General features: G+C 39.1%; 1 protein-coding gene across 1 annotated transcript in view; it reads left to right on the forward strand.

Moving 5' to 3' along the window:
• Positions 1-394: 394 nt before the first annotated feature.
• KLHL1 (kelch like family member 1) overlaps positions 395-16,304 on the forward strand; it is a 435,664-nt gene continuing 419,754 nt past the window's right edge. The window contains exon 1 of the mRNA XM_080659234.1: positions 395-1,753. Coding sequence (XP_080515360.1) covers positions 1,257-1,753 — 497 coding nt within the window. The 5' untranslated portion in view covers positions 395-1,256. The remainder of the gene's footprint in view (positions 1,754-16,304) is intronic.

Consider the following 16,304-nt stretch of genomic DNA (forward strand, 5'->3'; position numbering starts at 1 on the left):
CTCAGGTGCCCACCTTCAGATTTCTACTGTGTGCCTCTGGCCCCCCAGGTGGAGTACTGCGGGAGGGTATTACTGACAGCATCACAATGGAAGTGTCAGAATGGTGGCATCATCATCCTTGGACACCAGCATCCCTGTTTCTTCTGTGTCTCACTACAGAGAAACTAAGGCTAAAGGTTAAAGGATGCGGTTTATTAAATAATTCAAGCCATTAACCTTCAACCCGCACACCGATGGCAGCCTATTAAGTTTATGCTGCTATGGTTCATGTTTGGTGCTTACTGGTGCTAAAGCATAATGCCTGCTTGCTTTACTTCTATTGCTACACAGTAATGCAATGAGAATGAAAAAGGTGACAGGACCCACGCAAAGGGACAATAAGAGCAGCAGCTTCACTTGCATAAAGAAGATTGAAGCCTTCCTCCCTCCCTCCGTCTCTCCGTGTAGGCCCCAGTGCACAGCTGCGTCACTTATGGGGAGGAGGAGGCGCTGAGGCAGAGAGAAAATTGTACTGTGAGGACCTTGACAGCTTTTCCTTTCGCCTCCCTATATTTTCCGGAATATTTATTTTTCTCTTTTACAAACTGACTATATAAAACCACTCCTTCACCTCCTTGCAGAAGGCATTTGACTTTCTCAGAAATACCAGGCAAGCTCTCAGAGCATCTCAGAGAGGCGAGGGACAGGGGCGCAGGTGCACGCAGCAGGCTGGGTGAGGGGAGCGCTTCTTTGAGACTTGGGGCTCTTTCACTCTCTCTCTCTTTGCGCTCTCAGGCGCTGAACTCAGCTGCAAGGACTGGAGACCCCACACCTTTCCAACTGAAGCTGTGCCGCAGGCGCATCCAGGGAGGTGTATCCAGCTACCTCCACCTCCCTGAGCTTCGAAGCGCTTGGAGCTCCCTCTCTCGCGCATCTCCAGCATCAGGGTCGTCCCTCCCACTGTAAGGACGGAGCTCCTGAGCGGAGATCGAGAATTCCCAGCCCTCAGCTCCCCTTTCCTGCCTCTGCTTCCGGCCGGTGGGCTCCCCACGCGCAAGTCCTGCGGACCTGACCGCAGCTGAGCCGCTCAGCTCTGCTGTCCGAGCTCCCGTGGTCGCCTGGCAGAGCGCGCATCCCGCCTCGCTGCGTCGGCTGCTCCGGGTGCAGAGAGCACACCCAGCCTCCTCCTGCAACCCCAGGCTCCACGGGCTCCCCCCGCCAGCTGGCCCGTCCACTCCCGCGCCAGCTGAGGTGCCTGAGCCGTCCTTGCATCAAGCATGTCGGGCTCCGGACGCAAAGACTTTGATGTGAAACACATCCTGCGACTCCGCTGGAAACTCTTCAGTCACCCGTCCCCGTCCCCAGGCGGCCCGGCTGGGGGCAGCTGCTTGCAGCAGGAAGGCAGCGGCAGTTTCGAGCATTGGGGACCTAGCCAGAACCGCCTGCTCAAAAGCCAAGAGAAGGGCAGCGTGAGCACCTTCTGGAAGAAGCCTTCTTCCTCCTCCACTTCGTCTTCCTCCCCATCCTCTTCCTCCTCTTCCTCCAACCCACTGAATGGCACCCTGCTGCCAGTGGCCACGAGGCTGCAGCAAGGGGCGCCCCGGCAGGGCACCCCACCGCCTGCCAGGACTCTCTTCTACGTTGAGTCCCTAGAGGAGGAGGAAGTGCCCGGCATGGACTTTTCTGGGCCGCACGAGGAAGGGCTGGTCCTGCAGGAGCTCACAGTGGAGCCGGCCAACTCGAGCCAGGCAACAGGTGAAGGATGTGGACACAGGTACAGTAAGTCCCCATGGGACATCCAAGCATCTCCCAATTTTCACTCCTTCCCCCCTCCCCTGTGTGCTTTGCTAATTAGTAAGTCTGAAAGGTGGCAGGTTGCAAATTTTGGTTAAGAGATGCCAACAGGGTTTTTATTTCCCAAGTTGTAATCTCGTTAGAAGTTTGTTCATTAATTTCTATCGCTTCAAACATATTGCTTTCCTTTTGCAAGTCCTCAGAGTTGTCATCACAAATTGAACATATATTCCCTTTGATACATCTCTAGGTGGAGTGGTTCTCATGTTTCTGAGGATATAGTATTCTGGCATTAAATTATATCAGTCTTCCAGTTATCTGATGTCAGGGGAAACATGTTTAACCACCACTCAAATGCACCTTATATACTGGCCTAATAACTGGCTTATCAACTTATCGGGGATCCCTGTGGCTTGAATCTATATTCCAGGAGGAATGAGGTGCACAAATGAGTAGCCTGCTGGACAGTGGCATTGCCCCTCCTCCCCCCGCCACCTCCATGAAATAGAATGTTATGCTCCATCCCAACTTCTTTTTATCCTTTACTTTTGCTTTGTTCAAAGTTAGAATTGAACTGTTGCTGAGCCCATTGGCTTTCAGCTTTTCTGATTTGTTGGCTCAGTATGGGATTGTGTATCCTTACTAAAGGTCAACATTATTTCTTGTTTATTTCTAATGTTTTACCTCTTTGGGTAGAGTTCTACTTTTAAGACATAGAAAACCTTCACACACACGAAACTTCTTCAAAGTTTTACATTTTTGGAGAATGACTCATTACTCTGCAACAGATAATTACTAGGTTTGGCATGTAGGGAGGATATCAAAAGATATGTATTTGTCTTATATGATATCAGAACATATTATTGAAGATATATATATAGGAGAAATAGGAAATGATAATGAATATGTTAATAAAATGTAATTACTTAACATATTAGAAACAGAAGCAACTTTTTAAACTTGGCTGATTGAATCAGCTTCTTGTGAATTAAGTCACAAATAAATACATAAAACAAAATAATATGTATGTGTACTTTAATTATGTTGACAAATGTGAGTTTAGAGATATAAAGAAATCCTTGAATTGCTTCACTTATATGGATTATGTAGGTTTAAATTTGAATCTTAACAGCCTTGAACATAATCACAAAATAAATGTGAGATAATTATTTTAAAGAGGAAGTTTAATTTGCATTTTCAAGTATGTTAAAGTTTTTTTTCCCCCACATACAGGAGATCAAATGTAAGTTTATTTATTACTCAAATAAGATATTTTACCAAAAAGATTAGAATTTTGGGTACAAATGGCACCATGAAGTTATTTGATTTATGCATTCACTCGTTACCTGTAGCTTTAGACCTATTATTTTTTTTAAATAAAATATGTTGGGTTTTACCCAGTCTGGGGCAATCATTCATAAACATTTACCAATTCACCTTATATATTTAAAAGACAGACAAAACATTTACTAATTGCTATTTTATTGAAATTGATATATTGTGACAGTTCAATAAAAAAGTAGAAGAATTGTTTTGTGATGTCTTCAAGTCAGCTTAAAATATTTGATGTTCTGGGAATATTAATGTTTGATCATTTAAAAAACAATTTGCTTTATAACAAATATAGTTGTATCTAAATGAGACATATATGGCATGAGTAATTTCTGAAAGACTTTCTTGTAAGTTGGAGGATTTGAAAATATTAATGGAATATTGACATAAGAAATTATAATAAAAAATAAAACCAATGACTAATAGCTCAGGGAAAACACCATCAGAATTAGCTTCCAGTCCCTCTTTTTTTTTTTTTTTTAACATACATCAGTGTTTTTATTCACAAAGAGTTGTAAGTGAAAAGTATTCTGAAAATAAGTCTAACACCACCTTAAATCACATTTACTATTGGAATGGAAGTCTCCTATGGGATTTTGTATATGTAAACTATTAAAAATCAAATTTAATTTTATTTTTAAATTCTTATTAATGCTTAAATCCTTTAGATTAATTTAAATTTCTCACTGGACAAACAAATTAACACTGGTTTGTATCCTCAGGGATATTGTATGTACCTAAACCTTCATAGAACATTGACTCTGTTATCATGATTGATTGAATTTATACTACTAAACTTGATAATTAGTCATAATCAATATTCTATTAACATGCGGTAAAAATAAGGTTCATTTCACAGAAGAGACATTTCCAAAGTTATATACTGAATGGAAAATAATAAACAAAATAATTTGTAATGTTGATTTACTTTTGTTTCTATCATAACTTATACAGCAAATCGAGATAATGTTTATAATAATGAATGAGTACATAAACTATATAAACCCTGCACGATAATTTTGATTACTGGGGTCATTATTATATCATTGTACTGTGATGTCAGTGACTTGATATTTAGCAATTAGTTTTATCAAATCTGACTGCTATGCTAAAAAAAAATGTTCATATATAAAGTAAGAGTTGGCCTCTTTTCTGTTCTCTTCCTGCGTATTCTGATAGTCTCTCTATTCATCTGGTCTCATACAAGTTAGAAACATTGTTCTAGACAAGTATAAGCAGCTTAGTTGATTTAAGTTGTTGTTCAAACAACAGCTGAAGGATGCTCAGGGAAAAGGTGCCCATATTCTCAGAATTCTAGAAAGGTCAAATTATCATGGAGGTGAAACATAAAGGCAGCAGGAAGACAGTGGTAAACTAATTTGCTGCCCAAACCCAGCCTTTATCTTATTTCACCCTGCCAGACATACACAAATCTCAGTATTCTAATACCTCAACCATCATATCATTAAGAATTCTAACTTTTACAGTAATAGGCTCCTGACCTATGCTTTTAATCATTTTTCTCTACTGTCCACACTTAGTTATTGGAAAGTGTATAAAATCCCAGCTATTCAGATCAGTATATGTGTTTTGATATGAATATTTTTGTCCAAAATTTTATATGTAGTAAACTGAGAAACCAACGAGAAATACGTATATTCTTGCAGTGTGTACAGATGTGAGTAGAGGAGATATCATGTTTGACTGCTTACTTTTTTGATTTTCTAAATTCTCACAGAAGGCAGTCATCCGACTCCATGGTTTTAGTTACCATCCCTAAACTCTATATTTGCAACTCAAAACCTTGACCTCCCCGACCTGTGGTCTGACAAATCCACCTCTCTGCTGTTACCTCTGTGGTGAATATCACAGAGACAGCATATATACATGTAGAAAATTGCTCATAATCTCCCTTCTCTTTTGCTCAATGTCCTTCTTCTCTGTCATGGAGGATAGCTCTCTATGCATTGGTTTGTGCAAACCAAAAATATGGGTCTTACTTGCCCAAATCCTTTTTCCCACAGTTTTTAATATTTCACCTAGAACTGTCACTTTTACTTGAAAAATGCCCCCATATTTGTCCCACTTCTCTCCATCCCCATTGTATACACCAATTCTAAGATACTGTCCTCTTTCAACTCAGCTGCCATCTGCATCATATTCCTTCATTAATTTTGTCATCTGTAATCCATTCTCCTTATTAGAATCAATGAAAATTATAAAAAAGAAATCTGAATTATTTCGCCACATCCTTGGCTCTCCTCCTCTCTCTGATCTACAAAACATTTCTACCATCCTCTGACCTCAATCCATACTTTGGGCATTTAGGCCCTGAGTGATTTGTCTCTTATCTGCTAGCGAGGCCCTTCAATCACCAACTTCACCATCACCCTCTGCCTTCAAGACTCCATGTCTTTATCATTTTCTCTGCCCCTGGGCCTCACAAACTTGTTACCTCTCTTTGTATAGTGACTCCCCTTTTCTTAACACACCCTTTCCTGAGTTTATTCCTATTCATCATTGAAATGTCTTGCATAAAGATCTGCACATTTCTCAGAGAAGCATTCATTAATTCTCCAGGCAAATTTTTTTTTTTTAATATATTTTATTGATTTTTTACAGAGAGGAAAGGAGAGGGATAGAGAGTTAGAAACATCGATGAGAGAGAAACATCGATCAGCTGCCTCCTGCACACCTCCCACTGGGGATGTGCCCACAACCAAGTTATGTGCCCTTGACCGGAATCGAACCCGGGACCTTCCAGTCCGCAGGCCGACGCTCTATCCACTGAGCCAAACCGGTTTTGGCCTCCAGGCAAATTTTTAACTTAAAGGATTTTTGGAATATGCTATCCTCTTGTTTTATGTTATTTGAGTAACTGCTCTCTACTTTTTAATTTCTTATTCTAACTTATAACCATATATTAACAGTTGCGTTGCTTTTGTTGTTTGTTATTAACTACAGTTGCCCAGTGGACAGGTGTTTGTTTTGGTCATCATTTTATCTCTATCCCAGAACATGTAGTTACTCAATAAATGCTGTTGAGTGAATAAATATTTTTCATAATCATAATGAGTGACATTGATTACAACCTGGTTATTTGGCAGGTAGCATGTTGAATATTTATACTGTGTAATTTAATATTCAGAACCACTCTATGATTCTCACACAATTATATATCCCTTTGGTACAATGATACATAAATGAGAAAACTGAGATATAAACAGGCAAGTAATTTGCCCAGAGTCACAGACTTTTAAGTAATACAGCTAGAATTTTTTTGTGATTCAACTTTTTAAAAATTTTGTTTTAATTTGCTTGTTCTTTTATTACAAAAGGTCTCTTGTACTTTGTTGAATGTATATCTTCTTTTTTTCTTTATTGATTAAGGCAGTGGTTGGCAAACACATTAGTCAACAGAGCCAAATATCAATAGTACGATTGAAATTTCTTTTGAGAGCCAAATTTTTTAAACTTAAACTTCTTCTAAGGCCACTTCTTCAAAATAGACTCGCCCAGGCCATGGTATTTTGTGGAAGAGCCACACTCAAGGGGCCAAAGAGCCGCATGTGGCTCAAGAGCCGTCATTTGCCGATCACTGGATTAAGGTATTACATATGTGTCCTTATACCCCCATTGCCCCCCCACTCTCCCCCACCATTCATGCCCTCACCCCCCTGGTGTCTATGTCCATTGGTTAGGCTTATATGCATGCATACAATTCCTTTTACTTTTATTTTTTAATAAACTTACTGGGATGGCATTGGTTAATAAAATCATGTAGGTTTGAAGTGTACAATTCTATAATATATTATTTGTATATTGCATTGTTTGTTTACCACACACAGTCAGATCTCCTTCTGTCACTGTCTATTTGACTCAGTTTACCCTTTACTACCTCTGCTGGACTTTTAGTCTGTTATCTGATCCCAGACACTATATTTTTCAGGCCACTTTGCCAACTCTTCTTTCCCTCTGCTTAAACAAATGGGTGGAACATAATAAAAGAGGATCTAACTAAGGTTATTATGAAGCAGTTCTTTTTATTCCCTTGGTGGAAGTTATGCTTGTTTGAATGTTTACATAAACTTAGTAACATGATCTTAATGCTCAGTGCCTGGTAAGTCTCAAAGAAGACTTCTCAGCCCAAATTAGAAAACACAAACTAATTTTCTGAAGTATGATACATTTGTAGCATTTAACTTTATAATTAAACAAAAGTATGAGGGAATCACTTAGACAAGGTAAAAAATTTAATTTCAGAGCCTAAAAGAGAGATTTGTGATAGAAAATGTGCTTCTGAAAGTCAGAAACTTTGACACAGAGAAATATCTCAGAAAGACAACATATGCCATTCAAACCTCATGGAAGTTGGTGGGACCTGAGCCAGGTATTTAAATTTTTTAAAATATGTTTTATTGATTTTTAGAGAGAGAGGAAGGGAGAGGGATAGAGAGAAATATCAATGAGAGAGAAACATCATAGTCCCCTACTGGGGATCAAGCTACAGACAGGTGCCCTGACCTGGAATCAAACAAGTGACCTCTTGGTTCCTGGGCCAGGTATTTAAAATGAAAAAGAATCAGTCTTGCTTCAAAAGGGAAAACAATTTTTAAAATAGTAAAGAACTATTTTTCAGGAAAGTAGTTCTAAAACTGTGCTTCTATGGAAGACTAAAATGAACTAATGTTCATGTTTCCCCACAACCTCAATTTCATAGTGGGGGAAAAAATCCAGCATGGGCTGATTTTACTCAATTTTATGTTTTTTTGGTAATTTATCCTAAACTTTGGAATTATACAGCCTATTGTTATTTAAGGCAGGACTAGCAAAGATGATAGTTGAAAGCTTTTTTTTACCTATTTCAAGATGAATTCATCAATATTACATGGCATTCTTAAAATAAGCCCACAATATTCAGGTGCCCTCCCCTCTGAAAATGTTTGCTTTAAGCAAACTAAGAAGTTCATAAAGGAAAAAGAAATGAGACCACTAGGTTGAATTTGCAGGTACCCAAATCTCCAGAGCTATCTGAAAGAAAGATGTGATATAAATGCCAGATTATGTAATTACAACTCTTAATTATAACAAACACAAAAGATCAATGCTAACTGAAAGACCATATTCTGGTTTTCATTAATAAATTTCCAATGAATACTTTGTAAACTATATTATTGACCTCCTTTAGGTACTATTTTTATCTTGCCAATATCAGGGAAGTTTTCTGTCATTATTTCTTCAAACAGGTTTTCTATTCCTTGCTTCTCTTCCTCTCCTTCTGGTATCCCTATTATTCTAATATTGTTTCGTTTTGTGTTGTCCCACAGCTCCCTTAGGCTCTCTTCTTGCTTTTTAAGTCTTCTTTCCAGTTGCTGCTGTGTTTGTGTGTTTTTTCCTACCTTGTCTTCTAATTCGCTGATGCGGTCCTCAGCTTCTTCTAGTCTACTGTTTAAGCCTTCTAATGTGTTCTTTATTGCAGCTATGTCGTTCTTCATCTCCTCTTGGTTTCTTTTCATGTTGGTGACATTCTCATTCAGCTCCTTATAGTTCTCATTGAGTTGTGTGTATTTGTCATTGAGTTGTGTGTATTTGTCATCCATCCGTTTAAACATCCTTATAACCATTACTCTGAATTCTTTCTCTGTTAAGCTGCTAGCCTCAATTTCATTTAACTTCCTTTCTGGTGATTCCTCTTTTTCTTTCCTTTGGGAGTTGCTTTTGTGTCTCCCCATCTTTTCCTGTAATGTTTTAATTGTAGATCCAATTGCTTTGCTACCCAGGTTCTTTTGGTGATGGTGCTACTGGTGTAATCTCTCAGTTCTCCTGGGCTTGGTAATCTAGTGTAGCTCCCTACTTGAGCTATTTGGGTTCTCTTGATATAGGTCTGCAAGCTTGAGAGGCACAACTGCCGTGTCTAGAAGTCAGCAGCCGTGGAGGGGAGTATCCCAATTTTTGCTGTCTTGCACCCCTAATTGAAATCACACATGCCCAGTGGGGACTCACAGTGGCACCAAGGAACTGTCTGTTGGGGTGATGTGGCTCAGGGGGCCTGCCCTCTGGACAGGTGTGACTGTGATGCCCAGAGTTCTGTAGTTATGGGGTGGGTAGACTCAGCTTTCGCTGCTGCACCTGTGGTGGATAGGCGCTTACTCCCAGTGGTGGCTCACAGGAGCACCCACAGAAAGATCACCAGCAAGGCACACTGAAGCACTCTGAAGGGCCCTGGCAGTGTAGCCTTGTAATTGAGGTTCCTAGCTTCTAAAGATTTCTCTTTAGGGCAGATCCTATAGCCTCAGGGAGTATTCAGATTCCATGGTGTTATTCAGGGTGAGATCTGGGTGTGGCTATATTGGTTGCCTGGAGACTGGAGGGAGGGGCTATCTCTCAGGAGAAAATGGCCACCGGGCTTAGATATGACTCAGCACCAGACTCGCTTCCACCTCTCCTGGACTGTCCGCTGCCTACACTCCCCAGATTCCACAAGCTCACCCCTTCTTCTGCACCTCTGCCACAGGTAAGTGTCTTTATCCTAAAGATCCTACAAACTAGGTTCAGTGTAGAAAGGCGCAGGCCCCAGCGCGAGGAGGGACCGCGTCTCTGCAAGTTCCTCTCTTGCCGGCACTGTGCGGTCTAGCAGCTCTACAGGGCTGCCTTTGAGCTCAGATCCCAAATCCAGACTCCAAGATCTACAATCCCCTATCTCCCGCAGTCCCGTGGACCCCCCCCCCTTTTTTTTTTTCCAGTCAGACGCTTTGCCTGTCCTCAGGGACGCGGCTTGGCGCCATGTAGTTTCTCCCCAACCAACCTTCTGGGAACAGAGGTCTGGCAGATTCTACTGCCTAGATCTTTGATTTTACCTTTATCGGAGGGATCTCTGCCCTTCCCAGCTGCAAACTGTCTCACCAGCTGCGCCTCCTTCACCAATACGGGCTGGATTCCACTCGTTTCAGCTGCTCCCTCTATTTGCTCCGGGACAATGCTCAGGACACGTCTGTCTATTCTGCTGCCATTTTGTCTCTCTAGGTACTATTTTTAAATAATTTTAAAGTACTATAGAAATCCTCCCTATTCAATCAAAATCAGCTTTTGGTTATATAATATTGATCAGATATTTGTTTCCATTGGTTTGTTTTTTCCAAGCCTCAAAGATAATTTGTGTATCTGGGGAAGATGTGCTTCAAACAGTTACATGTTAAGTCCTGTCTTATTGATTTTGATTAATAGTTCTTATAGAATTTACAGAAAATTGAGATCTGCAATATATTTTAGAGTTAAATCAAGTATCCAAACATGAAAATGTGCATAATTTTAAGCGGAATCTCAAAGTAATTAGATTCTATATCCTTCCTTCCTTCCTTTCTTCCTTCCTTCCTTCCTTCCTTCCTTCCTTCCTTCCTTCCTTCCTTCCCATCCAAAATAACTTTAGGTGTGTTTTGGGCGTTGTAATAATAAATACTCTTGAATTTACATATTAATTTAAGCCAGATATTAATTTACCTTTCTGAATTTAAAATTGTGCTATTGAAAACATTAAAGAAACTATCTGATGCAAGCACAGATAATCTGAGCAGATTAAAGGTGATTTTGAAGATCTTGTAAATCTAGTATAAGCAAAAAAATATATATAGCCTATTGTACAATATAGCTTTGATGCTAGCTACCTTTGCTGACTTCTCTGGCCAGGATTTAAAAACAGTTTGATCTAAGTGAGTGCTTATGAAAGCTTAACAAAAGTTATCTCAACCAGAGAGAATGTGCACTATGATTTTAAGATCCCAAGAAAAACCTGTTTTGAATGGTAAACCTATGAGGCAGATCATTTTATATGAAGATCATGTCACAGAAATGCTTTTTTAAAATTGACCTTAGAATCTTCAATAATAGTAAAGAGTGGAACCAATCTTTGTTAATTCTAAGTCCAAACTTTTCCATTCCTTTAGGTGGCCTTAGTTCAATTCTAATAACTGATTTTCATAGGAAATCTTTTAGTTCGATATTTTATACTTGTGATATTTGCCCTGGTAGATTATTTTGGCACCTTTTCTCCTTAGTGATATTGCTAAATATTTGCTTATATAAATCAGCATTTTCATTTTAACTAAAATATGATAGAACAACAAATTATGGGATCAAAAAATAGGGATGATTTATATTAAGAGGGAATGGAAGAATTAACTATGTTGCCATTTTTCAAGATATCTTTGTGGGATTTTTTGTTTTGTTTTGTTTCCCTGGTAGATTTCAATTTTACTCAATGCTCAAGGGGTCTCTTTAGGTCAGTATTCACAACTAATAGAGCTTCAGAGAAAATGGAAAAACTGTTGTTGATTTTTTTGAACATAAAACATCCCAATTTTCTAACTCTGAGATTAAACTTTGAACTCTTACTATTTTGAAAATAAATTTGGAGTAGTTTTTATCATTTACCATAAAATTTAAATATGATACCTACTTTTCAGTTACCTTACCTTTGATATACTAGCATGTAATTACAATAGAGAAGTTTACCCAAATCAGTGCTTGGATGTTTGGTACTTGGTAATCCACTGATGAATTTTAAAGATTTACTTGTACAATTTTCTTTTTTCTTTTTCAAAAGGCATGACATTTTCATATAATAAATAATTTATGATTCTGTTGCAGTGGTTTTGGTTAGATTGGTAAATCATGTTTAGTAATATGAATATTTCCACATTATCTGCCCAGAAATTAGAAAATTTGAAAAAACAGTTAAGATGAAAAAATCCTGGGAAAATAATATTTTAATCATTTTATTCAACTCAGAATGAAAGAAGAACTTGTGCTCCTCTTTCTAGCCCAGATAGAATAATAGAGACTGGACTTGCCCTAACCAATTTGGCTCAGTGGATAGAGTGTCGGCCTGTGGACTGAGGAGTCCCAGGTTCGATTCTGGTCAAGGGCATGTACCTTGGTTGCAGGGACATCCCCAGTAGGAGGTGTGCAGGAGGCAGCTGATCGATGTTTCTCTCCCATCGATGTTTCTAACTTTCTATCCCTCTCCCTTCCTCTGTAAAAAATCAATAAAATATATTTTTTTAAAAAAATAGAGACTGGACTTACCCTCTCACCTGAAGCAATAACAAAGAATGAAAGCAGGAAGGAAGAAAAAAAGACAAAGATTCTATATAGACAATATAGGGAGAAAGAAAGATAGAACAAGAGAGGAAGAAGAAGAAGGAGGAGAAAAAAGAGAAGGAGGAGGAGGAGGAGGGGGGGAGGAGGAAGGAAGGAAGGAGGGATTGAAAAGAAAGAGAAAAATGAAAGAAAAAGAAAGAAGGAAGGAAGGAGGGAAGGAAGGAAGGAAGGAAACAGTATATGAAACAACATTTTTTAAGATACTGAAGGAGAGTGATTAGTAAAATATTTTAAAAAATGAAATGAGTCCTGTGATAGCCCAGCTCACTGAGCAAGATTACAGGCACTGTTACAGGGAAGGGGAAACCAGGAGGAACATGATAATCATCCTGGATTGAAGAGATGGAACTCAATGTGCAGGGAGACCAAGACAAAGTGTCTTTCAAAAGAGAGCTGTGTACACGGCTTTTTGACTACTATGCTGCACATCCAAAACTAATATACAATAGTGTTGAATGTGGACTGTAATTGAAAAATAATTAATTAAGTAAGTAAGCAATTAAATGTGGCATCATCAGCATGTAGTTGGTTTTAGGATCCACGGAGTGATATTTTACTAAAGCTATATAAGATATCATAATTGGAGGAAGCAGAGTGAGGGATACATGGGACTTACTGCTATTTTTGGAACTGCGGGTAACTAATTATTCCATGTGCTTAAGAAAACTACCCAAGTGTTGGGAAAGGACTATTCAAAATTAGAGAGAATAGTACCTGTTTATAACAATCAGAATGAAAAAGCTCATAATTCATTAGAAAAGTATGTGGAAGGATATTCTGTTAGTAATAGAAAATAACTAGTCTTAGAATAAATATGGCTGTGGTACCATTTAATAAATCTCAACAGTAAAACCCAGAACTCTTAAACTGTTTCCAAGTAATTAACTATGCCCTATAACAAAGTTGAAGAAAAACTTAAAGTAAATTTTTAAATATATTTTATTGATATTTCACAGAGAGGAAGAGCGAGGGATAGAGAGCTAGAAACATCGATGAGAGAGAAGCATCGATCAGCTGCCTCCTGCACACCTCCCACTGGGGATGTGCCCGCAACCAAGGTACATGCCCTTGACCGGAATCGAACCCGGGACCTTTCAGTCCGCAGGCCGACGCTCTATCCACTGAGCCAAACCGGTTTCGGCTAAAGTAAATTTTTAAATGTCTAACACTTAATTGAAGACAACTAGGCAACAAAGAAGTGAAAAATTATAAACTATAATGAGAAGCAAAATCAATCAAATAAAAGTGGTCCAAGATTGTAGCAGACAAGTTCATTAAAGCAGTTAAATCTATATTCCATATGTTCAAATAGTTAACTAGGGTTATAATACATATGAAAAGATCAACATCAAACTTCTAGATGAAAATAAAACTACAAGGTCTGAGATAAAAAATATTCTGCAGAGAGAAAAATGGCAGTGGAATAGACAGACGTATTCCGAGCCTTGTCCCGGAGCAGAAAGAAAGAACAGCTGAGGGTCGCACTAGGAGTGTTTGTTGGCAAGTTGGGGGACAGCTGAACTCCAGAAGAAGGTGGGAGACTCCTAGACGGGGTTCCCCTGACCTGGCAGCTCCCACTGCGGCTGGGTCCCCTCCCGGAGCTGCGGGCTTGGACGCGGAGTCTGCGCCATCTGGAACCGGAAAGTGGAGCTTATCGGAAGCCTCAGATCCACAACTGCGGCACCCACAGAACAGCTGCGAGCCCCAGAACAACGCTCCCCAATTGACGCAAACACACGGGTTCAGAGGAGCTCTACACTCCACCATGGAAAGGAGAGAGAGAACTACATAACCAGACACCCAGAGAAGAGAGACCATGGGGAGACAAAGACACAGCCCGCATATGAAAGAAAAGCAGGCATCACCAGAAAAGGAAGTAAACGAAATGGAGGCAAGCAACCTTCCAGAAAAAGAATTCAGAGAAATGGTCATAAGGTGGCTGAAAAGAATGGAAGACAAATTCGACAATATGAGCAAGAATCAAGAGGAAATGAAGAAGAACCAAGAAGAAATGAAAAATGACATCGCTGCTGTAAAGAACTCAATAGAAAGCATCCAGAGTAGACTAGAAGAAGCAGAGGACCGCATCAGTGAGCTAGAAGACAAGATGGGAAAAAATACCCAAGTAGAGCAACTTCTAGAAAAAAAAAATTAAAAGGCAAGAGGAGAGCCTAAGGGAACTTTGGGACAACACGAAACAAAACAATATCCGCAGAATAGGGGTTCCAGAAGGAAAGGAAGCTGAGCAAGGAATAGAAAACCTCTTTGAAGAAATAATGACAGAAAATTTCCCTGATATAGAGAAGAAAAAACCCACACAAATCCAAGAAGCTCACAGAGTACCAAGCAAAATGAACTCCAAAAGACCGACACCAAGGCACATTATAATTAAATTGGCAAACACCAACAGCAAAGTAAGAATCTTAAAAGCGGCAAGAGAGAGACAGAAAGTTACATACAAAGGAAACCCCATCAGACTAGCAACTGATTTCTCAACAGAAGCTCATCAGGCCAGAAGGGAATGGAATGAAATATACAAAGTCATGCAAAGGAAAGGTCTGAATCCAAGAATACTTTACCCAGCAAGGCTATCAATCAAAATTGAAGGTGAAATCAGGAGCTTCACAGACAAAAAAGGACTAAGGGAATTTATTACCACCAAACCAGCAATGCAAGAAATGCTAAAGGGTCTGCTGTAAAAAAAAAAAAAAAAAGAAATAGGAAGCGAAGAAGGAACACAGGTGTGAAGAATAGGAATGGCGACAAATAAGTACCTATCAATAATAACTTTAAATGTAAACGGATTAAATGCCCCAATCAAAAGACATAGGGTAATGGATTGGATAAGAAAACATGACCCATATATCTGCTGTCTACAAGAATCTCACCTCAGAAAAAAAGACGCACACAGACTGAGGGTAAAGATATGAAAAAAGGTTTTCCAGGCAAATGGAACTGAAAAAAAAGCTGGGGTAGCAATACTTATATCTGACAAATTAGATCTCAAACTGAAGGACATAACAAGAGATAAGGAAGGCCACTTCATAATACTAAAGGGAGCAATCCAACAACAAGAAATAACTCTGGTAAACACATATGCACCCAATACAGGAGCACCCAAATACATAAAAAAACTCCTGGAGGATATCAATGGAGAGATTGACAGCAATACAATCATAGTAGGAGACTTTAATACCCCACTATTACCATTGGACAAATCCTCTAAACAAAACATCAACAAAGAAACATCAATCCTAAATGACTCACTAGACCAGATGGAATTAATTGACATCTTCAGAACATTTCACCCCAAAGCCACAGAATATACATTCTTCTCAAGTGCACATGGGTCATTTTCAAAGATAGACCATATGTTGGAACATAGGCAAAGTGTCTTCAAATTCAAGAAGATAGAAATCATATCAAGCATCTTCTCAGACCACAGTGGCATAAAACTGGAAATCAACTACAATAAAAACAACTCAAAGAAATCAAACATATGGAGGCTAAACAGCATGCTATTAAACCATGACTGGGTTACCAGAGAGACCAAAGAAGAAATAAAAAACATCATGGCAACAAATGACAATGAAAACACTACAATCCAAAATCTATGGTTCACAGCGAAAGCAGTCTTGAGAAGGAAGTTCATAGCTCTACAAGCCTACTACAAAAAACAAGAAACAATGGTAATAAATTACCTAACCCAACAACTCAAAGAGTTAGAAAAAGAGCAACAAGAAAAGCCCAGTGTAAGCAGAAGGAAGGAAATAATAAAGATCAGAACAGAGATAAATGACATAAAGACCAAAGAAACAATACAAAAGATCAACAAAACCAAGAGCTGGTTCTTTGAAAGGATAAACAAGATTGATGAACCTCTAGCCAGGCTCACCAAGAAGCAGAGAGAGAGGACCCAAATAAACAAAATCAGAAATGAAAGAGGTGAAATAACAACAGATCCCGCCGAAATACAAAGGATTGTTAAAAAATACTACGAACAACTCTATTCCAACAAACTGGACAACCTGGAGGAAATGGAC

This window comes from Plecotus auritus (assembly GCF_963455305.1).
Source record: "Plecotus auritus genome assembly, chromosome: 3".
Lineage (NCBI taxonomy): Eukaryota > Metazoa > Chordata > Mammalia > Chiroptera > Vespertilionidae > Plecotus > Plecotus auritus.